Source organism: Lactuca sativa, chromosome 6 (assembly GCF_002870075.4).
Source record: "Lactuca sativa cultivar Salinas chromosome 6, Lsat_Salinas_v11, whole genome shotgun sequence".
In the NCBI taxonomy this organism is placed as follows: Eukaryota; Viridiplantae; Streptophyta; class Magnoliopsida; order Asterales; family Asteraceae; genus Lactuca; species Lactuca sativa.
Genome location: NC_056628.2, coordinates 106,163,615 through 106,189,559, shown reverse-complemented (window position 1 = coordinate 106,189,559; position 25,945 = coordinate 106,163,615). Strand labels below are relative to the sequence as shown.

Below are 25,945 nucleotides of genomic sequence, written 5' to 3'. Positions count from 1 at the left end.
TAAATAATGTTTATATTTATAATAAAATCATACTAAACGAACCAACCAGAGCAGATCAAGACATTTTGGTGATGCTCATATGTGGAGTAAGTTTGATGTGGTAGTGGTACACTCCACAGTTTACCTACATCCTTCCCAAAACTTGGACCAAATTTCATGCCGTGTTTCTGCCAACAAACGGCTGCAAAAAACTATTCTATTTTGCTTCGCAGTTTGCTTTATATATATACAAACAAAATGCCTTCTTGCTTGTTTTATACCTTAGAGAACTAGAGTGCTGAGTATGTCTTAGAGAGAATAACAGGAAAATGCCAAACTTGCAACGTATAGAGAAATGGAGCTGAGAGAGAAAGAGTTAAACTGACATGTTGAATGGTTAATTCTCATTAATATACAAGTATGTTACTTGTTATTACAAAACAACAGAGTGCCTTCCAGTCCACCATATGTACATCTCATCAGAAGATGTATTCATCCTACTTGTTATAACAACCTATCCCAATTTCACTAACACTTAAGATTATGAACACCCAAGAGAGGTGTAAAATGACACAAAAAATACCTTTGTGCATCTCTTGTAACTTCAAAATATGAACACTTTAGAATGTAACCACCCTACCTACATACAATTGACCAGATCTGGAAGGGGTTTAAGCCGGGGTATGGACGTGCATCTTTTGTAACTTCAACAAGTGAAAAAAAAAAGTAGTATTTATAATCGTAATACATACATATCTGAAATTCTGAATTATAATCTGGTTTAAAACTCCCACACACCCAACCCTCCAGTCATGTCCAAGAAATAAATTGGGCTAAAAATCCCAAAAAAAACGACTCACGAGTATCAACAGTCTCTCAAGCTATATTGATATATTCTATCATGAATAGGATATTTGCAAGAATTCAAGTCATGGTTTCCAAATTCATGCTTTCAGTGTCCTATTTCTAACGACTATATGTCTATCCTATAAGCACCACTGAAGAGCAGACAGTCCAAAAGATTACAGATATCAACAGGTGTTTAAAAAGAAACCTACCTGTACTGTGACATGAACATAGCCTTTGATACGTTTATCAATTTCTGCAAGCATGACAAGTTTTATTATCTTGGAGTAGTAAATATAACAATTATAAATGTTCTATTTGTGGGGAACTATTTTTTTTGATGTTTTCTTTTTAGCATCATCATCGGAATCGCCATCGCTGTCATCATCCTCGTCGATGTCAGAGGAAGGAGAAGGGTCGAGTCGAGCTGCGTCAATTGCCCAATTGATTATCTTCGAAACTTCATCTTCTTCGTCTTCGTCATCAACTATGCCCAAAATGTCATCTTTCACAGCATTCCCCTGAGTAGAATTAGACGTAGATGTTGCTTTAGAAGGAGCTTTAAGAGCAGCGAATCGTGCAAGCAGATTATCGAAATCTTCATGATCGGCAGTGATTGCCTCTTTAGGGATGGATTTGGAGGGTTTGGCTCTAAGAGCTTGAAGTCGACGATCGAGATCTGGGTCTATTGCGTTGGTGTGGGAGGATTCGGGTAAGAGATCGAACTTGGAGTTGGATTGGGATTTGGATTTGGATTTGATGTGAGAATTGACGGTGAGATTGAGGAGAAGGTCATCTTCCGTCAATTTCAGCAGCTCTTCAACTTCATCTATGGCATCCGGTTGGTTCTTTTTTCCAACACCGCCGCTCTTCCTCCTCATCGTGGCTGTTATACCCTTTCCTGCCGCAGATATTCCTCAACTTCCTTTATTATTATTTTCTTAGAAAAGCTAAATACAAAATTGCAAAAAGGTGGCGGTGGTTTGTATTTTTTTTTCTTTGAATCTTAATTTTTTTGGCTTTGTGATCCTTTTGAGTTAGTTTTATTATGTTTTTGATCCCTCTGAATAGTAAAATGACTGTAATACCCTTAGGGTATTTATTTTCCATTTTTCTTTTATTTCTTTTTATATCTAATATTAATTAATTTATTTTAATAATTAATAAAATAAGAAGGGCCCACCTTCTCTCTCTCTCTCTCTCTCTCTCTCTCTCTCTCTCTCTCTCTCTCTCTTGCCATTAAGAACACAAATCCTCTTTCCGTGATCGTAACAAGAAAGAATCACAATTTTGAAGAAAAACCCTAAACCACTTTCGACCACCATTGACAAACTGCTTCTGGAAACCACTGAATCGTCGCTCAGCTTCAGCCTCTGCCACCATATCACATTCGATCCTACCCCCACACATTGTAGCATTACAAGTTCACCATCAACAGGTTCATCACTGCTGTGATTAGAACCACCTATTGTACAAGTGAAATTGATGCGTTTAAAAGTAATTAGTGGTTAAATTGATACTCTAAAGATGAAGAAGATAAATTGTAAGCTTGGTTGACTGATTTCAGGGACAAAAACCTCAAGGATTTGGAGCTCCAAAGGGTGGTTACATCAATGACGAGTGAAATCAATTTATGTAAACAAGTTGAAGATCTACATGTATGCTTTGCTTTTTCCAACCCTTATACGTGAATTTTCGTTGGTTTAGAGTAAAAAGCTACAAAAATTGTTGAGAGAAAAACTTGAGGAACACACTTGAACAAACGTTCGAACAAGTTTATATTGCGGAAATTAATGTTTAACTCAGAGGATCATAAAGCTCAACAATAATAAAAGTTAGAGTTAGATAGTTAGATGATTAGATGCGGAAATATAAGAAAATATAAATGAATTCAAGTATTATATCAAGTATACACATAAGTTGATTCTTAACAAGGAATGCAATCAGACCAAGTTAGTAAGTGAGATCAAACTTAGTGATTAAGTCAAGAGTGACTTGCTTCGAAAGAGAGATTTATAATTCAGATTTAGTTTGAGAGAGTTCAGATAGTAAGAAGTAAATAAGAGAGTAAGTTATGAATTTCAATAGATATGAGATTCAAGATGCGTAGATGTGTATTAAATCAGAAAGAGAGAACTCCCTTTTATAGAGTCTCAAAGCTTACAAAAGTCCTATCTGTTTATGTTGCCATGCAAGGCACAGTGGATAAAAGAGAGTACATTAAGAAAGACAGATAAAAGACTAGGCTAAGTGCTGATGACGATGACTGCGGTTGCGGTACTTTGATTGCAGATGAGAGAGTGGTTGCGGATAAGGGAGAGGTTGCGGTTTGTAATAAGTTTAAGAGGGTCACTTCTATGTTTCAACAATTTTCCCCTAAGTGACCCCTTCAACTTCCCTTTATTTTTCAAGCTTAAGGAACTTGATGAGAATCCACCAAAATTTTCTTACTTCACCAAGCCAGGTGATTCTCCTTGAAATCTCAAACTTGACTTCAGCAGTTGTGTGTTTTGAATTCTGAACTGCGATTAGATTCAGTTCAAGTTGCTTCCGAGTGAGACGATGCATGGAAGTCATTGGAATGAAATATTTAATTTCATTGTTTTTGCATTTGAAAATGACTCCAAGATCTGGGAAGTTTGTTGCTCCAAGAGATCTTTCTTGAAATCCTTTGGTCAGCATTGGGGCTGGATCAAGAGGTGGAAGATTAAACTTCGGAGCAAGTGCGTCATGAATGTTTGCGTCAATTCTTGCAAAATCAAATACAGTTTCTCTTAGAAACGTGCTTGCCCTTTCTAGTGCAATTTTCATCTTCGGGTTCTTTTCTGACTTGTTCTGAAACACCCTTGCTATCAGAAAGATTTCCTCTGGGTTCATACAGGGGAAGTCAGCTTGGGTTCGAACATAGTCCTGATTTCTTCTGGTGAGAGTGTACTGGATGAAATTTGCTTTCATGAATTTTCGAGACTTAAAGTTCTTGACTGCAGAGGGCCTATCATTCGACCAGATTTTCTCAATTGAAGACCCATGCTTGACATGGAATCTGTTGAGTCTTTCAAACTCTAAGGGAATATCTGTCACACTTGGCAAGACAAACTTGGTTGAGGGATGCACCAAGAGATTGATTGCAGTGAGAAATTTGTCTTTGTTCAGGATGACCAATGAATCATCTACCAAGTTAAGATGAACTTCTTGAAGATTATTGAGTGGTCGGTACGCAGAGAAAGCACATTTGAATAGAGTTGAGAGGGGAACCACATCAATGAATGAGTCGAATGGTCCAAACAAAGGATGATTGGAGATGAACTTGATCATGATACGGATTAACTCATTGTGAAAGGGGTGATCATCGAAGACTGCCCTAAAGTTGTTGGATGAAATCGAAGGTGACTGGTTCCTTGTAGCAGAGTCAGAACCAATTGGTTGAACAGATGCTGAGGTCTTCGATTGTTTCTTGGAAATTTCGGATTTCACCATTTTGATAAAATATTTGAGAACTTGCAGAAAAATTGGAGTGCAAGAGGGTGAAGAAGATGAAGTTCGCCTTAGAGAAATCAGAAAGCAAAAAACTTTCTTGGGAAGAAAATAGAGTTTTTATAGTAGCGGATTTCAAATGATCTTTTTATTTTTTATATTTACCCTAAAAGAAAAAAAAGTGAAAGGTAAAAACCTTTGAGTTTTTTTTATTAATTTGCAAGAATCATTATCAGCCACAAAATCATTTAACGAAAAGTTTTTTTGTTTAATTTTTTTAATTTACCAAAAGAGTGGCATTTAATGAAGTGTCAAGCCCAATATCCCATGTCTGACGAACGTGTGGTGAGGGGCAATAGTCCGTTGAATAAAAGTGGAATCTGTAATGGATTTGACATCTTGGGATAAAGAGGAAAAGAAAGTTTAGGGAAAAGATTTCCTAAAAATATTTCTTTTATTGGAAACTATTTTATTTTGGCATTACACCTAAAATAGGTCTGACAAAAGGCTTATTTGAAAAGAAGAACCGAAACGATCATATGCTACACAACGAATATTTTTTGAGAATGTTTTTCTTATTTAATGAGGGATCATTAAATTGCACACAATGTTTCAAGAATTTATGAGGTTGTTGAAAGTCCAGTTAATGTGATTGCAGATTGATCCCTTGTTACATATTGAGACATCATTAAGGATGGATTCCTCATTGCAGTAGATGGTTAGATGACTGTAGTAGAAGAAGCTGAAAGAAACAATTTGAGCAAAGTTAGAAATCACAAACAGTAAGGACCTTGAAAATATAGGTATCATATGGAATAACGGTATATAACATATACTGCGGTACATAAGATGTATTGTGGTACATGAAATATACTACAATTATGATAGATATATTTAACTAGGACCGCAATGTTGACCAAGTATGGTATTCAGTACTTATCAACTCAAAAAGAATTTGGGTCCAGATTCATCATTCCTAACATTTGTAAGAAACTGTTGAGTTTTGTAGAGTCAAGTGCCTTTGTAAATACATCAGCAATCTCTTCATGAGTGTGAACAAAAATTTGTTCAGTGTTACCTTTCAAAATGTGGTATTTAATGAAATGGTACCGTAGTTCAATATGCTTCGTGTTAGAGTGATGAATAGGATTATGGGAGATAGCTATAGCACTCTCTAAGTCACAGTAAACCGGTATCTGCAGCATCCTGTATCCATAGTCAATAAGTTGCGTTTTTATCCACAAGACTTGTGAACAACAGCTGGATGCGGTAACGTATTCAACTTCTATGGTAGACAGTGAGGCACAGTTTTGTTTCCTTGATGACCGGATGACGAGTCTTCCACCCATAAATTGATATCCACCTGAAGTGCTTTTTTGATCCAATCTACAACCAACATGATCTGCATGAGTGAATGCTTGTAGGCTGAAGTTGTTGTCTGCGGGATACCAGAGGCCAAGAGCTTTGTTGCCCCTTAAGTATCTGAGCATCTGCTTAGCTGCAGTCAAAGGTGATACTTTCGGATCGGCCTGGTACCTTGCGCATACGCCTGTTGCAAAGACAATATCTGGTCTACTTGTGGTAAGGTACATCAACGAGCCAATTATTCCTCTATAAGTTTTGTGATCTACTGATTCTCTAGAAGGATCAACAGAAATCTTATATCCGAAGGCCATAGGGACCTTGGCTGAGGAATAATTGTCCATTGAGTATTTCTCTAGCAGTTCATAGGTATATTTCTCCTGATGGATGAATATCCCTTGAGGGACCTGTTTTATTTGAAGTCCTAGAAAGAAGTTAATCTCTCTATTCATGCTCATTTGAAATTTGTTAGTCATGAGCCTTGCAAATTCATCCACCATTCCCTGATCTATAGATCCGAAGATAATATCATCCACATATATTTGTACAAGCATAAGGTGATTACCGTTTGCTTTTCTAAATAAAGTGGGATCAATCACTCCTCTTTTGTAACCTGAAGTGACAAGAAACTCCGATAGAGTCTCATACCACGCCTCTGGTGCTTGCTTTAGACCGTAGATTGCTTTTTAAAGCTTGTAGCAGTGATATGCGAGTTCATAACATTCGAAGCCCGGAGGTTGTTGAAGATAGACCTCTTCTTTTAGTTCACCATTTAGCAAGGCACTCTTTACATCCATTTGATGTACTTTGATGTTTTTGTGAGATGCATAAGCTAAGAAGATGCGTATGGCCTCCATTCTGGCTACTGGAACGTATGTTTCGTCATAATCAACACCTTCAAGTTGACTATATCCCTTGGCAACTAGTCTTGCCTTGTTTCTGACAACCGCACCGGATTTATCTAGTACCAACAATAGTGTGACCATGCGGCTTTGGAACGAGTTACCACACCTTGCTTCTTTTAAATTCTGCCAGCTCTTCTTGCATTGCTGCTTCCATTTGGGTTCCATTAAAACTAATTTGATCGTTCGGGGCTCGATTGAGGACATAAACATTGCATAGTGACAGTGATCGGATAAATCTTTTGAGGATCGAGTTTGGATGCCTGTTGATGGGTTTCCGATGATTTGCTCCAGTGGGTGACCCTTCATCCATATGTGTAGACGGGGTTACAGATGGTCAGCGGCTGCGATGGAAGGGATATCTTCAATATCGGAAGACACTGCGGTTTGAAATGGCAGTTCCCCCTGCACTTGAGAGCAGCCCGCAGAATTATCTTGGGTTGATGGAGCGTGATCAACATTTTCTTGAGCAATTAAAATAGGTTCCCCCTGGATTGTGTTGGATAAGGTGTCTAAGTCCATAACTATTTCTGGTAAGTACTTGACCCAACCCGGCATGGTCCATTTGGGTTGCCTGGCACCATGCAATTGGATAAACTAAATGAGAGAAATAACACATATGATTTATTAATATATTATAAGTTCTAATATATTAATAAATTATTTAATTAGTTTTGATCAAGAATTAATTTAGAGTTAATTAAGTGATCAAAAGATAACTAATTAAATATATGGGTAGATTATGTAAATCTTCCATATCTTATATAGTGGGCTAAGAGGCTCCATGGATTATCAAGTTGGGTTCCACCCATAAGATGCTCCATGGATTCTCCATGGAGTTAACCCATGGATTAAGAAATGAAGAGTCATGGAACATTAGGGTTTACCTAATGTCACACACTATATAAGCATCGGCTACACTAAAAAACAAGAGGGATTGGCCGATTTTGCATGTGTTAGAGTATTCTCTCAAGTTTATTCTTTGCATTTGGTGTTGTGTGAAGCATTTGAGGCATCACACTTGACGTGTTAGGCTCACAAGGTTTCAAGGAACACTTTCAACAACAAGGTATGTAGTTCTATCTTTTATACAAAGAAAATTGTACCCCATGTATGCTAGATAGGTTCATAACCTTGGAAAACAACTTTGCATGATTATTAGACAAACATAGATCCAAGGTTATTAGGGTTGCATGTACACTTAGGAAGTGTTAGAATGCTCAAAACCTATCAGTGGTATCAGAGCCTAGGCTTGCTTGTTTGATTTTTGTGCAAGCTGCTTGAAAAATCGAGTTTTCTGCTTTCTGCCCGCATGAACTCGCCGAGTCCATGGGGGGACTCGACGAGTCCATGACCAAATGCAAGCTACTCGTCGAGTCTATTCATGCACTCGACGAGTAGAGGCTGCAGTTTTTAGAATTTCGATTTTTGTTGTTGGAAATGGACTAGGAACATTACCCTAAACTGTTTTGGTGTTTTAAAACTTGTTTTAGTTGGTGTAATGTTCATGTTAATCCATTTACAATGACAAATTATCAAAATTACAAGTTTTTAAGTGTAATTTTTGATTCATGAAAGTGTTCATATTCATATTCTTGATCTTATGATGTTTAGATGATCATAGGAATTATTTGTAACCTATGTGGTAGATTAATTCATGATCATTATGTGTTTTAATGGAGTCCATAACTTGTCCTCAAGTTATGGGAGACCAAAAGTCACTTTGTTTTAAAACCATTAAAAGAACACATGGGTTATAAAAATGAAGAGTCCTCATTTTTAATACTCTAATTAACTCATAAGTTACAAGAAATGAAAAGTTTTGAAAGTTTACAAAACTTGCCCTCAAGTTTTGGAATAAGTAAAGTCATATTAAAACTTTAGTTCCAACCCTTAGAATTTTAAAAGTTAAAATTCAACCCTTATACTTTATAATATTATAAGTTAATAATATATATATATATATATATATATATATATATATATATATATATATATATATATGTATAAGATCAAAGTCGTCTTACCGCTAGTACGTCTCAATCACGAAGCTAGTCTATAAGGTGGGTACAAGGTTGTTGCCCATAGAATGACAACTTAATGGGTGTCCACTCTCACCTACCGCTTGCTTGACTGGTGGAGGGTCGTTAGCCGAACGGGTAGGACAAGGACTTATAAATTCTCATTAAAAGTATAATGATAATTATAAAGTAACTAAATGTTTTATTAAATTCCCAATCTTAGTTACTTTAGGAAAAATGTGAATAAGGTGCTGGTCCATGAAATTACACTTTACACCTTGTCTAAGCCGTTAATGGAGCGTGTGTGGTTAACCGGCACACTAACTTGAACTTAACAAGGTAGGTAAAGGGTGACTTAATGTTTATCATAATATCGATGGAGCGTGTGTGGTTAACTGGCACATCGATTGAGGGGTAATACATTAAGGGTACCAAGTAATTTGCATGGTTACTTCACACCTTGTTTTGTGATCCTCGGCATCCCAGTCACAAAACTTGGAGGGCACACTCAAGATTGAAACATGCCTTTGAAAATTTCATTGAATCTCAAAAGAACCTAGGAGTTTCTAAGAACCAAATTAAATATTTTAATATTTCGTCTTTGGTGGAAATTGGTGAATCGTCATTCACCTACCTTTCAAATATGTTATTACTTAGATTACGACATACCTCTTCTAAGTATAATATATTGTGATTGGGTCCTAGCCTTAATACTACATTTGGGTGTTTTATTAAGGACCGTTTCTATTTCTAAACTAAACTCTTCTTCTTTTCAGATGTCTACAAACACTGCTGCTTCTGGCTCTAATCCTAATGGCTCCTTTTCTCTAATGAACTTGTGTGGGAAAGTCACTTTTGATGGATGCAACTTTAATGAATGGATCATAAACATCCGAATGATTACCCGCTAAGAGGACAAAGAATATGTCCTCGATAAGGAGCTTAAGGAGATTGATGAGACAATTGCTACTCCTCAAGAGATCGCTGACTTTAGGGCACATGAAAGGGATGCCACCAAGGTGGCATGCATCATGATGGCCACTATGACAGCTGACCTCTAAAAGTCCTACGAGGACTTCTACCCTTTTGAAATGCACCAAGATTTGATGGAAAGATACCATCAAAGTGCAAGACAAGAGAGGTATGAAATCATCTCCTCCATGATAACAACCCGAATGAAGGATGGTGAACCCATCACGGGCCACATGCAGAAAATGCAAAGATTTATGGACCGTTTGCTGAAGCTTAATGTGAACTTCCCTGAGGAGCTTGCAATAGATATCATTTTGCACTCCTTAGCTTCATGTTATGATCAATTCCGCATGACATACCACATGAACAAGGAAGAGGTCACTCTCAGCAAACTTCAAGGACTCTTAAAGACCGTGGAAAGTGGTCTTAAGGGTAAGACGGTTGTTACTACTCCTACTCCTACCAACTCCACCCATGTCTTGGCAATCGGGAAAGGACGAGGGAAGAAGAGAAAGAGTTCTTCGAAGTGGGGTAACTCTTGGGTCAGTTCTTGTGTAAATGTTCTCTATATATTCATTATCAGAGTCTGAAGAAACATGAAAGGGCAGATATCCTCTGCGGATAGGAACTGGAGCTACATATTCAATTACTGGAACCTCGATGGTTGTCACTTGATTAGGAGATGAGTTTTTCCCCTCAACCGGTGAGGTGGAAGTATTGGGTGATACTTCGTCGGATAGAGACGGACCAGATAAGTCGACATGTTGCCGTTGAGCTTCCGGGAACACAAGAACTTCGGATAAGTCTCTACAAGATCAAATAGATCATCTAAGTTTACTTCAACTATGTTAAATGGACCCGAAGAGGAAAGAATATCATTTTCCAAGATTGATTTGGTTTCGGTTGATGGAGCAATGTTGCAGACGTAATAGTCATCGAATTTGACGTCGAAGCTTTCGACTATTAGTCTTGTGCGTCTAATGAGAACCCTATAGGCTACCTTATCTGTTAAGTAGCCAAGAAAGATGCCTTCATCAGAATTTGGTGCAAACTTGTTAAGATGATCTTTGTTGTTGAGCACAAAACATCTACACCCAAAGATGTGAAAGAAACGAACATTTGGTTTGCGATTGTTGAGGCCCTCATATGGAGTTTTGTTGAGATGATTGCACACAATGCTTCGGTTTTGCACAAAGCATGTTGTGGCCACTGCTTCGGCCCGGAAATAAAGAGGAAGATTGGCAAAGTAGAGCATAGATGTGGGTGCTTCTACCAGAGTTCGGTTTCTTCGCTCTACTACTCCATTTTGTTGCGGTGTGTAAGGAGCTGAGAAATTGTGACTAATAGCCTTTGAAACTAAGAAATTATTTAAGAGATGATTGGTAAACTCGGTTCCATTATCACTGCGGATGTAACATACTGGCAACTTGATCTGCAATTCGATTTCCTTGATAAAATTGATCAGCACATGCGATGTTTCTGATTTGAGACTTAAAAAGAAAACCCATGTGAAATGAGTAAAATCATCCACTATAACCAGTATGTATTTCTTGTGATGAAGACTAATTACGGTAGATGGACCGCGTATATCAATATGTAAAAGTTCCAATGGTTCAGAGATTGAAGAATCAATCACCATGAGATGACTTGCTTTGGACTGTTTGCCACATTCACAATCTGGGCAGAGGGTATCATTGTGATATTTCATAATAGAAAGACCTCAGACAAGTTCCCTTATAACCAGGTTGTTGATATAGCGAAAGTTGAGATGAGCTAGCTTGCGACGCCATAGCCAGTTAACTTCTGATACTGCTTTGGATAGGAAGCATAGTTGTGGTTTCCCTATGATCAGAGAGACATCCAAAGGGTACATGGTACCTTCGGATTTGTATTTGATCAATCTAGTACTTTTATCACTTGTCATTACATAGCAGAATTCACTATCAAATTCAACTCGATGGCCTGCCTTACATAGTTGGCCAACAGTGATGAGATTGTGTTTGAGACCTTCCACATAAGCAACCTTTTGGATAGAGAAATTTCCCGTAGTAAGAACACCATAACCTCGGATTATTCCATTCACATTGTTGCCGAAAGTGACTTTCCCACCGTTACAAATTGGTCTAAAATCCTGAAGGTATTCCAACTTTCCGGGAGCAGGCACTGTCAATTAACCATTCTTCCTCTTGTTCCTCCTCGCACATAGCTTGAGAATTACATGGTTAGTTTGGGTATCCAAACAAGTTTGGAGCCTGGGACAATGAATGATTTTCTAATTGAGGCATGAGTCGAGGTTGCAGGGACAGGATTCGTTTCAACTTTCAGGCCTAGTCCTGGGTATTTGTGATTTATTGGAAAGTTGTGAGCATAATAAATAGATTCTTTTTTACAATAATGATAGTTAGTTTAAGCATAATCAAATATCTGCTATATAGTACAAGCTCTAGTAAAAAAAGGAATTTTTTAAATAATTCGGGTATACCTGAAACCCAAAAAATGTACCCTTTACCGGACCCGAAAAAAAATCGGGTTACCTGATTACCCGAAAAAATTTACCCAATACCCGATTTACCCGATACTTGAAAAAATCGGGTGGGTAATTCGGGTATCGGATATTTTTGACAGGGCTATCTGAGAGTGGTGAGATCTGACCGTGGTGTTGTTGGGATTTGAGAAACGGCATTTTGCAAGAGTGGGAGCACGTGAAGATCTCTTGGAAAGTGATTTCTTAAAACTTTGATGTGATTTTAAAAGTGTTGGAATTGGTAAAATTCTCTTCCATTTTGGGTCATCTGAGGAATAGATTTGAAAACCATTGCTTCGAAAAGACTTTACTTTCTTTTGGGATGTGTTAGATGTTTCTGAAATGTTTTTAGAAACTGTACATTCCCTTTTGTTTGTTTTCTTGACTGAAGAATTTTTTGACAAGTAATTTGAGAAAATAAGCTTTTCTGGACTCTTTGATTTTGGACTTTTGATTTATTTTTTGTTTTATGAAAAGATTTCCCGGTTTTTGCCACGGGATCAAAGTACCACTTTGAAAGCCTTTTTTGCCTCGGTTTTTGGAGAACCACAGTCTTGAGGTTCACCTGCGGTTTAACCTTTGATAATTTTTGAAAGCGAGGAATTGATTCATCCGAACTAGAGGGTTCGGGATTTTGAGAGCACTAACCCACTTCGAAGTTTTCGATGGGTAATTCATGATGAATTGGCTGAATGGTCATAGTGCTCTTGACAATGGTTTGAGGTAAGGAAGATTGGACTACCGCAAAGTAAGTTTGAGTAGAGAGTTTCATGGGACACTTGAGGATAGGTAGATGGACAAACTGTAGTTCATGACTGCAGTGAGAGATACTGTGGTCTAAGGACAAAATTGGAAAATCCATTGAGACTTCGGATTAGTCCACAACAATTTTGTAACACCGTAAATTCTCAAACAAAATTGTCATTTTTAAATCACAAAAATTCTCATAATACATTACACAAAAATCCCCAATTATCAAATTAACAAAACACAAATCCATAATTGTTTGATTAATAATCCAGGATCCTCCAAAACATAACTCTTTGTCTCGTGTGTGTACAATCGAGCCGTCACCTTCCCGTGATCCTGAGAAGTACCTGAGACACATAACACATAACACGGTAAGCACGATGCTTAGTGAGTTCCCCAAAATACCAAATACAACACTTTAGTCACTCGAGGCTATAACTCTACAAGACCCTCCGGTCTATGTGTCTCAGTGGAACCCTCCGGTCTCACGGCTAGTTGCACCCTCTGGTCCGGTCTCAGTGAGGACCCTCCGGTCTCACAGCTCGTTGGACCCTTCGGTCCGATCTCAGTGAAGACCATCCGGTCTCACAGCTTGTTGGACCCTCCGGTCCGGTCTCAGTATCACATAATATAGCATATATACCACACAGACAAATGCTTAACTCAAGTAAGCACAAAAGACCAATATATACAAAGATTACAATGACAACATAAGTCACAAAGACTGTATGCATGATAACACATAACACATTATAAACAAGTAAGACCCTTTGGTCGATAATGTACCAATACCCTCCGGTTAATAGTGTAAATAAGACCCTCCGGTCAATAACACAAATAAGACCCACCGGTCACAAACAAGTCACCACACAAGTAAGTATAGTGAGAAGACTCACCTCGAGTGGCGAACAAATCCTATAAATGTTGTTGTTGTACTCCGGCTTCTAACACTGAGCCAAACCCACAATTAACCCCATTAGGATTTAAGACCAACCTTCACATATTAGGTCTAAATATGGTCCACCAATTTGGTCCATAAATAACTCAAGCCCATTGGGCTCACCAAGGCCCAATACCAAATAGATCCACAAAAGTCCACTAATCGCCTAACTATGGCCTAATTTTCCAAATTGGGCCCAAACCCTCATATGAGCCTTAACTCAAAGCCCATCTAAATACTCTAGTCCACAACTATTCTTGGATGGCCCATCAATAGCCCAATCATCAAATCCCAATAGAAGGCTAAATTTAAGGCCCAAGCAAAATTAGGATTTCCACATGAAATGACGATTAGGGTTAAGTGTTCTTACTTGACCCATTAAGGACTTAACCCATCAAGTCCATTTTTCCCACTAAGTCATCAAACAATAGAGTCAGCATTGAGTCATAACTTCAGTTCACTAGTCCAGACGCGGGTCCCAATAGGCCCAAACCAACAAACCCAAAGTTAGGGTTTTCTAAACCCTAATTAGGATTTCTAGCCCAATCATAAACCAACCCAGTCCAATATTAAGCAATTGGGCTAATTAGGGTTCCACTAGGTCAACACCACCCACTGCCACCTCAGGTAGTGGTGATTGGCAGCGGCCCAGGGCGGCAGGCGGCGGCAACCACCATTTCTAATGGTGGTGGTGATGGTTCTTGTCCAAAAAGTGCATAAACAACCTCAAACATAAAATATATGCGCACACAGCCACCTCCCATGGTGGCTGGTGGTGGCATAGGGCGGTAGAGAAATAGAATTGGGTGGCAGCCACCACCTTGAGGTGGTGGTGGTGGATTTTCTAGTCCATTACTTCGCAAATAACACCTCAAACACCGAGAATAGCCAAAATAATCGATCGTACACTTGCCCAGCCACCTCACAGGCGGATGCCATAACCAGAATGGGCAGAAACGATGGCTAATAGGTCACTGGCGATAGGCTGCAGCGTCCCACTACGTCCAATCAGAAGAAACGAAGAAGAAGAAAGAAGATGCGTGATTAGCAGTCTTACCAAGAGCCTCCAGGTCACGCCAGAATCGTGCAGCGACGAACACGACTGTAGCTGCCGGTCTCGGTGACTCCTCGGGCTCCCTTACGCCTCCGACAGCAGCAAGGAGGTGGTGCTCATCGGCGCTTCAACGGTGAGGCAGCAGCGGCAATCCTGGAGCTTCTCATGGTGGTGGCTGAAGAGAGTTTATGTGATGGTGGCAGCGACTTCAGCTATTAGATTTAGGGTTATTTCAATAAAACGGGACGTGGGGAAGGGATACGGGTTAGCACCGTATCTCATTGCAAACTTTGTGCCAATTCTCCAAATTTGGTCCCTCCTCCTTAAAACATTTTCAACTTAGGTGCCGTATTTACCAATCAACCCCTATCTTTATTAATTCATAACAATACAACTCCAAACAATTACCAACCAGCCCCCACCTCTAGTAATATTTACAAGGTGGCCCGGAAATTACACTTTAACCCTCAAAATCCATAATTAAATCAATTTGCTCCCCAACACCAACACACCGTTCAATATTATTTAATTCAGAACTATGATCGATTTATAAATCAATAAACACGATGTTACAAATCCACCCCACTTAAATTAGATTTCGTCCTCGAAATCATTCCTCACCCTCTCTTACATGCCTACCGACTTAAACAACATGGCCACAAGCTCGTGCATAACTCCAGCCGTTCAATCCAACAAAGTTATCTCAACCAACCATATGTACATGAAACTACTACATTAACTTTACTCCAAGCTATATTACATCCGATTTGTGGTCGACAAGGTTTATTCTTGATTTGTTCTTGAAACCTTTCAAGACCATTAAGACTCCCACTGACTCCTTGACATATAAGATTCTCTTGTCAAGAAACATTTTTTGATAAAGCAAATATTCAAGAGTTAGTGTAGTTCTTATCAAGACAAAACATTTCACATAATTGGTCCTAGTTGGTCTTTGTCTTATCCAAGACAGCACAACTTACCAATTTCAAATGTGCAAGAATGAGAAACCTTTTTCCAAATTCCACATTTGATGAATGTTATAAACCTACATAATACTTTTCACTCAATGTCACAATCTTGGAGTAAGACTCTAAGACTTGATATTGGAACGAAGTATGATTGACTTATTGATTTAACCATTTCTACAATACTCGATTCCTCTTCTTAGACATGCAATTGCACTAAGACTCACTTAGAGGATCTATTGAGACATGGTTCTTAATCTTTAAGACTTATCATAAAACACAATAAAAGGTACTCTCCCTTCTTCTTAGAAAAGAGAAACTTTTATCTTTCTGCCTACTTGATTCTTCTTTATTCGTTCTACTATTCATTGAAACTCTTTCAATCAACTCAGAATTACACTTAATCTTATAAGTATAATCATATTTACTAAACTTTAGTAAATCATGATGAATATCTTTGTCACTCTTGTGGTAGATGTGATCAACGCACAACTTAGTGTACTTGATCTCCTAGTCCTTCAATTGATACTTTGTCAAAGAATTAGTCTAAGTTTCCCAAATGTGAAAGTTTTTCATTCATCATACAATACACATTGCATGATTCCAAGTTTCTGTCCAATTGAAACTTGGGCGATGAGAAACTCTCCCTATTTGGTAAACTTTTGACATTTCCACAAATAACATAATTAAGAATCAAATCCATTGTTGCTAATAATAGAAACATTCAAACATCAATTCTTTCATACATGCCATTGCAAGGATAAATAAATAAGATAAAGTCAAAATTCATTTTATTGCGGAAAAAATTTGTCCTTACAATGCAATTCAATTGAAAAACTATGTTATTATATATTTCTTAACAATCTATTCTAACTCCAAGTAGTAGCTCAAGAATCCATTATTCAAGTAATGTGATCGAAATCCATTTCTTCACGATTAGATTCAGCTCACTTCTTCCCTTAGGCTTCCTCTTTTTCTTCGATCCTACAAAACATCAAAATGTAATCTTATCACATCATGTATTAAGAATCTAGAATAGGAACTTAAAAGAGTTAGATAATGGATTTTACCTGAAGTAGAGCCATTCGTCTTGACTCTCCCATCTCTTAGATCTCTCAGGTAGTTAGGGCAGCTTCGTCTCCAATGTCCTTTCTCTTGGCAATAAAAGCAAATGGACTCCTTTGGCACAGCACATCGGACAATTACAGACTTAGTTCTTTCTGCACTTCCAATGTTGCCAGTGTCCATTGAAATTTGGGAGTTTGATTCACCAGACAAATTTGCTTGACCAATACGCCAAATCATTGCTGATTCAGCAGCTATAAGCAAATAGGTGAGATCAATAAGGGTCACGTCGTGGTCCATCATATAGTACTCTCTAACGAACTCACTATATGATTCAGGAAGTAACTAAAGAACCCAGTCAATAGCCAACTCACTTGAAATCTCGACACCCAACATGTTTAACCTATCAATGTGTGACTTCATCTCTAAGACGTGTGCACACACAGGTTTCCCATCTTCATGTTTACTTGCCAAAAGGGCTTGAGTGAGCTTGAACTTTTCAAGCCTTTGAACTTGTGGGTCAGGGAGAACAATTGGAGGAGGTGGAGGAAGTGAAGCATGACTCTCATTTCCTTGATCGTATCTCGGAACGTCATCTTCATTTGGAAAGCTTGTTCCAAAGGGTTTGGGAAGACCATTGTAAGATTCAGACATCTACAAAACGGGAGAAAATTCAAGTTATGTTGATTAGAATTCTTGATGTAACACCCTAATGAAACATCAAGCTAGGATCCAACACAATAATCTACAACCTAAAAAAGGGATGCCGTAATCTAGTTGCAGAATATTTGAAGGTAGGTAAATGATGATTTACCAATTTCCACAATGAAAAACGAAAAGGAAGTTTAAGTTTTAAATGAATTGAAACTCCTAGATCTTTTGAGATTCATTGAACTTTTCAATGGCATGTTTAATCTCGATTATGCCCTTCTATTTGTGACTGGGATGCCGAGGATCACAAATAAGGTGTGAATAACCATACGAATCACGTGGTGCACCGAATGCTACAATCACCTAATCAACGTGCCGGTTAGCCACACACGCTCCATTGATCTATGACAAACATCGAGTCACCCTTCGCTACCAATGTCATCCCCAAATTAGTGTGCCGGTTAACCACACACGCTCCACTAACGTTTGACAAGGGTACGAAGTGTAATTCTAGGGATTATGTAACGTCCAAAATTGCAAAACAATTAAAACTTTTCAAAATCACCCATTTTATTAACGTTATTACAAAAAGGTTTTCAATACATTATTAAACCGAGTAATTTCCCAGGTTCATATCATACAACACCAACGCGAGGAACGGTACGATCACGCCATTGCCTTGCCACAGACTCTTGAGCACTTGAAACATAAAACCACAACTGTAAGCCCGAAAGCTTAGTGAGATACCCCCAGAATACCAATCACATATACGCCTTTCCAGGCCCTGACCTTCCGGTCCATGTGTCTCAGGGGACTTCCGTCCCTGCTGGGTAGACCTTCCGGTCCTACCCACGCCGACCTTCCGGTCCATCACACAACATATTGCCTTCAGGCCCATAACATATCGCCTTCCGGCCCATAACATATTGCCTTTCGGCCCATAAGCATAAAATGCATATATAACATAACAAATAATCATATAGCAGTTCATAGACAACAATCGATCAATAGATCACATATCATAGCATTTCTCTAAACAAGGTACCGGCCTAGCCGGCCACTAGCATAACATTACCCTATGAATCAGTCAACATACTAAATGCATACATACGCCTTTCCAGGCCATGACCTTCCGGTCCACATAGCAATGCCTTCCGGCCCATAACATGTAATGCCTTCCGGCCTATATCATAACAATGACAACTACCGGATTTCCATCCGATAAGAAGGGTCGTCCTTGGTGCCATAACCCTAGTGATATAGTGAGGATAACTCACCTCGAAACTGCCGACTGAACAGATAGCTCAAGCTGCTCCGATCACTGATACGATCTCCACCTCTGGACAGCCACCAATGCACTGAACTCAAACAATAACAACAATTACCAAAATACCCCTGGACCCACTGGTCAATCCTTGGTCAAAGACAAGGTCAAAGTCAACCCCTGACTGACCCTACTCGCTGAGTCAACCCTTTGACTCGCCGAGTCCCCATACTCAGAACTTCACTCAACCCGCGACCTAACTCGCCGAGTCACCCCAAGACTCGCCGAGTTCAACCACTCTGAGTCCACTCGCCCTTAACTCCGATTCCTTAAGATTCCCTTTCTACACGTCGAGTATCCCCTTTTCACTCGACGAGTTCCTCCTGGAAGAATCGCGGGGCCACCCCGACTCAACTCGCCGAGTCTGAAGAACGACTCGACGAGTCCCAGTTAATCTTCAAGCTACTCGCCGAGTCTGTTCATCAGACTCGGCGAGTCCATGCCATGCAACCGCTCAAACTGCTTTCTAAGGTCAGAACTGCTCCGACCATTCATAGGTCTGGCCTTCCTAAACTGATCCATCACGTCAGGTCCTCATTTCGGTGCTCATAATACACCCCATGACTCATAATTTACATTTTGACCTAAGGCATAAGGATTCCAATCCAAAACCTCCATCAATTCCCGAAATGCTCAGGCATGGGGCATTCTGGACCTCCAAAGGTCCCAATACAGGGTTCCAATCGATTGGGGGACTAGGGTAACATTCAATCTATTCACAAAAGGGTTCCATAAACCCTAATTCCATAATCACATCAACATAGCAGAGTATACTCGAATTCTTACCTGGATGATGTATCCTCTGTGTCCCCAATCCTCAGAATGTGGCTCCCTTGCTGCTCCTTTAGCCAATCCCTTCTCTTCCTTGCACAACCACTCTTCTATAATCAACAATGGCTTGTAATCCTTGCTCCAGATGCACACAATCGATTTAGGGTTCTTCTCAGAAGGCTAAAATGAACAATGACGGCCAATGAGTCCTTTTTATACGTCTCAAACCTGAACGGTTAGGGTTTTCGCTAAACAGCGTAGACTCGCCGAGTCCATATCTGGACTCGTCGAGTCCAGTCGCGAACCCGCGACCAAGTCTGCGACCCTACTCGGCGAGTCTAAGATCCAACTCGCCGAGTCCTCTCTTAAAACACCCAAAATCATAATTATATCAATATATGGATTTCTGGGCTGTTACAGATTAGCATACAATTTCACATTTTTCCTAAAGTAACTATGACTTGGCAATTTGAAAAAGCATTTAGTTACTTTGTACTTCATTATACTTATAATGGAAGGTTTCTGTCCTATCTTACCCGTTCGGCTAACGACCCTCCACTAGTCAAGAGTGCCGTGGGTAAGAGTGGATACCCATTCAATCGCCATTTTATAGGCAATTTCCTTAAACACCCCTTATAGACCAGCTTCGTGAATGAGGCCTACTAACGGTAAGACTGACTGTTTACTCATACATATATAATATTAGACTTTTAATGTTATATATATATATATATATATATATATATATATATATATATATATATATATATATAGTGTATTCTACACTTTTAAAATACTAGTTGGTTTAACTTAGTAAATTATACTTTTAATTTAATTAAATGTAAACCAAAACCTTTATGAGTTTATTAAATCACTTTTAATTATACACTTTAATTAATTAATAAAACCATAAGGGTGTGATTTGAACTTTTCAAATTACTAGGGTTTTAGAATTTAACATTTCAAAATTAAACTTTTAATCAACTTTTAAATTCCAAAACTTGAGGGCAAGTTTTGAAACATTTCAAAACATTAGGGATAAAATAACAAATAATTCAAATCAAACAATTAATTTCATAATTATCTACATTTGACCTAATCTTATTTTAGTCATTAGATAATTACCAAATAACTTTAAATAATCCGTATTTATCACATAAACAACCAATATTTAAACGATTTGAAATTATCTATTGTTTTGGCAAGGATAATCATTCAATTAAGATAAAATTTGGATTTTAAATTCATAAAACAATTTAAGCATCAAATCCAAGTCAAAACAGCAACTAAATCCCGAAATACCCTCTGCCTGACGCACTGACGCCGATCGGGGCCAAATCGCCGAGTCCAGATACTGACTCGCCGAGTTGTGTCGGGCAGAGGCCAAAAACTCGATTTTAAGCAAACAAAACAGTTAAGCATCACATACAACTGAAACCAATCAAGGCTCTGATACCACTGATGGGTTTTATGCATAAGAAACAATCCTATGTGCTCATACAAACCCTAATGCTAGGATCTAGGTTTCTCTATTGTACATGCTTTGAATCCAAGATTAATAAACTTAGATCTAACATATCATAATCTGAATTAGGGTTTAGAGAATTACCTTTGATTGTTATATTGCAAGAACAATCAATTCCTTGCTTGAATTGGCTTCAAAAGCTTAGCGCCTCAAGTGTTGCACCTCTAATGGAGTCACAAACACCTTATGCAACTTGGATGAAGAGGAGAAGAAAGGAGACTGCCCAAAAACGACTAGAAACCCTAGAGAATCAGTTCCACACGTTTTTGGGGCCTAAGGGGTCCTTTATATACTTGTGTGGGCTGCTAGGGTTTCAATCAAAACCCTAATGGACAACTTAAACTCTAAGCAGCCCATGGAACCTTCTGGATAAGGCCATGGACGAAAATATGATGGGCTTCCATCATAATTTCATTCACCCCTTATTCCTTTAGCATTCCTTAGCCCAATAACTCAATTTTCCAATAATTATAGTCCAGTCCCCTAAATTTAATTAATCTCTTTTAGCCACAAAATTAATTCTTAATTAATTCTTGACTAATATTAATTAAACAATATGATTTCTCCTTTAATATATTATTCTCATAATATATCAATAAATCATATTTAAACCTTTCTCTCCTTAAATCATCCTACATATTGCTATGGTGAAGGCAACCCAAAAGGACCATGCTCATAATCGGGTCAAGTACATACCAAAATAGTTATGGACTTAGACACTAATCCAACATCTCTAACCACAATAAGATCCATGACCCACAGCTACTCGTCGTGGATAGAATCATTCTTTCCTGAATGCGTACAATATGCATCGTCTCACTTTTCACCTTACCTTCCCACCAATAACCAAAGTCTCGTATGTCCGTACCACAGATCCCCATAACCAAATCTTCTAACCTCAATGTGAACAGATTGTTGATCCTCTCAACATAATACCTATTCCTCCCCCACTCAGGGTTCCACCATCACCAATTGACATATCAACAGTCAACTTCACAGACAGTTTCACCAGATACACCATACTTGACTCTTAGAACGCACTACGCAATACTTGATGACCTTTCAAAAAGACCAAGCAATTCCATACATCCCGATTCTCAGACGAAATCCTCGGAACATCCCAATATGACTGTCTCCAGTCACCCAGAACCTCGTCCGGTTGTACATGCAATTATTCTGACGGTCCTCGATTAGCACTTCTTCCCTGAAACCTCATTCATCACCCCACTGCAAGGATCATCATTGCACGGAAGACCTCACTCTCACAGTCGATTTGTTGGATCGCCATGAAAACCAACAACTTGATATAATCCTCTCGTATTCCAGAAATAGTTGCTAATATACAACTCACCTAACTCAAACAAGGCATACTCAAGCCCTCGCTAGTCACAGTACCCACCAATACCCTTCCCGGCATAAGAATGAAACTTAATGCTATCATATAACAAAATACTCTTGGTGCCAATATCGTTACTCCCTGGTGCCCTACAGGGTTTTCTTCTAATCTCTGACATCAAAACTCACTCACCTATCCTATCAAAATGGGGAAAAGGAATAATATAATCAACAAAATAGAACCTCGAGATCACAGGCCATCACCTGACCACTTAACTCAGACAGCAATCCTCCATAATGCATCATCTCCAACCCTATTTGAGTCTTGCGACTCCATCTGGAACCCCACCAGTTAAAACCCTTGAGATCTAAACTCAAATTTTCCCACCCAGGGTATACTCCATTTAAGCTCAACCGTCATGGCCCTCTGGCCCCACAGTCTCCCATCCCTACTCCCATTCTGAATAATCACAACCGGGTAACTGATAAAGGCGAAAACACACTTTGCTACAAATCATGGTATCCGGACCATGTTACTTCTCCTCACACTGCTACTTAGAACCTCCGAAATTCTCCATGTTTTGAGTATGGGTCCTCATCTTTTAGTAGTACGGGCCCATACTACCTGCCACATCAAACCATACTTTCCACACGGAGCGTCCCATATTTTCTAAGTAACTGCTCAACCTTCTTGATCACCATTCCCATTACATATGCTTGCTCTCTAGCGAATATTCGACTCTAAACAGTGCACTAATCTGTTTAGGATTACTCTCTAGGTTCCCACACTTCTCTGCCATCAGTTGCTGAAGAACTCCTCGAGATGCCAACCATCTACCTCCTGAATATCGTTATATTCACTTAGTAGTTGACCCCCATCATTCGAGAGTTCCATAAAGCACAAAACAAGTAGCATGCGGGCATCGAATAACCAGCACATGAAACCTATCTGGCATACCACTCCACTCGCTACTCTCATTACTCAAAAGTCAACACCGAACTCTGGAAATCGTACCTCTCATGGATCTCTAGCTACTATGTCAGTAGATTTCTCAAATGCTCGTCTTGGTATCTCTCCTAGATTATTCCTCGACTCAAGACTCTCTCTAAAATATTCTTGCTAGGCACTTCTACTCAGCTCATACAGAGCAAATGGCATATAATATCAATGAATTGTTGGATTAATGTCTAAGTCCATAACTATAATTGGTTAGACTTGACCCAACCCGGCATGGTCCATTTGGGTTGCATGGCATCATGCATTTGGATAGATTATAATGAGAGAAATAACACTTAAGGTTTGTTAATAAATTATAAGTTCTAATATATTAATAAGGTTATTTAATTATTATTGATCAAGAATTAATTTGGAATTAATTAAGTGATCAAAAGGAGACTAATTAAATATATGGGTTGATTGTGTAAATCATTCATTCTTATATATGTGGGCTTGTGATCCAAGATTCCTTATGTTGGACTAAGTCCATGGCGTGACCCATGGATACTCCATAGAGGTTAAAATCCATGGAGCATAAGGAATGGGTAAAGTCATGACTTACATGGTGTAACCCTAATAGCCACCATATAAAAGAATCCCATGGCTCAAGAAATCGTGCACTATGTGTGAGTGTGAGGGCTAAATGATTTCAAGGAGTATTCAAGTTTCTCTCAAGTTATTCCAAGTGTATTTGGTGTTGTGTGAACCATTTGAGGTGTCACACTTGGGGCACTAGGCACTCAAGCTTCATGAAGACTTTCTACATCAAAGAGGTATGTAATTCTAACTTGATATATTCATATGAATCATGTTATTATGCTAGTTAGGATGAACACCTTGGAAAGTTCATATTTGTATGTATAATAGAGAAAACATAGATCCAAGGTATTTAGGGTTGCATGTACACTTAGGAGTGTTAGAATGCTCAAAACCCAACAGTGGTATCAGAGCCACGGGTTGTTTTCTGTTATATTGATGCAAATATTTTATTTTCAAAGTTGAAAAAAAAGAAAAAAACATGAAGTTTGTCAAATTTTAAGATAATTACTTGTTCTTGTGAAAAACTAATTATTAGTAAAATTTGAATAATTTGCTATATAAGTTGAATTAGGTCAAATTTAGTAAAAGATAAAATGATATGATTATTTTATTAGTTTTAAAAATTTGATCTAAAGAGTTTTATTTTTTGAAACCTCCATAAGTTATGGATATGAAAAGGTTTTAAAAAAAATTGATTCAAAGTTTTTATGGAGTTACAAAATTTGGTGTTAATGTTTTAAAGAATTCCATAAGTTAAGAATAAGTTATGGATCACCAAAAGTTTTTTGTGTTACCTTGTTTTATGAGTGAATTTAGATTAATGAAAAAAATTATGTGATAGTTGGTTTTAATCCAATTTAATCCAAAAGAAGTTTATAAAATGTGTTTATGTAACTTAAAAGTCACATTTATGAATCTTAAAAGTCATAAAAGTTAACATAGGTTACAAAAATGAAGAGTCTTGTTTTCATTGAATGCTTTGATGACTCCATAACTTGTCCTCAAGTTATGGAGGTTCAAGAGTCACTTTATTGAATCATTAAAATGTGTAACCTTAATTAATTCCATATGTTACAAATAAAGAAAAAGTTACATTCTTTTATTAGTTTAAAGTCTTCCATAACTTGTCCTCAAGTTATGGACAAGTTATGGAACTTGAAGAGTTTTTAGATTAAAACTACTTTAAACACATAAGTTATGGAATTAATTAGTTTTGAATATTTTCAAAACATGCCCTCAAGTTTTGGAATTTGAAAAGTTTTCTCTTATGAATACTTTAATTCCAAGTTAGCCCTTTAGAATTTTAAAGGTTAAAATTCAACCCTTATACTTTATAATATTATAAGTTAATAGTATTATATATATATATATATATATATATATATATATATATATATATATATATATATATATGTATAAGAGTAAAGTCAGTCTTACCGTTAGTAGGCCTCATTCACGAAGCCGGTCTATAAGGGGGGGTATAAGGTTACTGCCTATAAAATGGCAGTTTAATGGGTGTTCACTCTCACCCACCGCTTCCTTGACTGGTGGAGGGTCGTTAGCCGAACGGGTAGGACAAGGACTATAATTCTCCCTTCATTAAAAGTATTAATGATAAATACTAAGTAACTAAACCTTTTATAAATACCCAATCTTAGTTACTTAGGAAAATGTGAATAAGGTGCTAATCCATGAAATTACACTTTGCACTTTGCTTAAGTCGGTTAGTGGAGCGTGTGTGGTTAACCGGCACACTAACTCGTATTTAACAAGGTAGGAAAAGGGTAACTTAATGTTTATCATAGTATCGATGGAGCGTGTGTGGTTAACCGGCACATCGATTGAGGGGTAAACACTTAAGGGTACCAAGTAATTTGCATGGTTACTTCACACCTTGTTTTGTGATCCTCGGCATCCCAGTCACAAAACCTGAAGGGCACACTCGAGA

General features: G+C 38.2%; 1 protein-coding gene across 1 annotated transcript; it reads right to left on the bottom strand.

Annotated features, from left to right (window-relative positions):
• Window positions 1-1,078: 1,078 nt before the first annotated feature.
• LOC111893948 (uncharacterized) lies at window positions 1,079-1,755 on the bottom strand. Its single transcript, XM_023890024.2, has one exon. The coding sequence runs from the start codon at window positions 1,704-1,706 to the stop codon at window positions 1,140-1,142; it is 567 nt and encodes a 188-aa protein (XP_023745792.1). The 5' UTR covers window positions 1,707-1,755; the 3' UTR covers window positions 1,079-1,139.
• Between the last annotated feature and the right edge of the window lie 24,190 nt (window positions 1,756-25,945).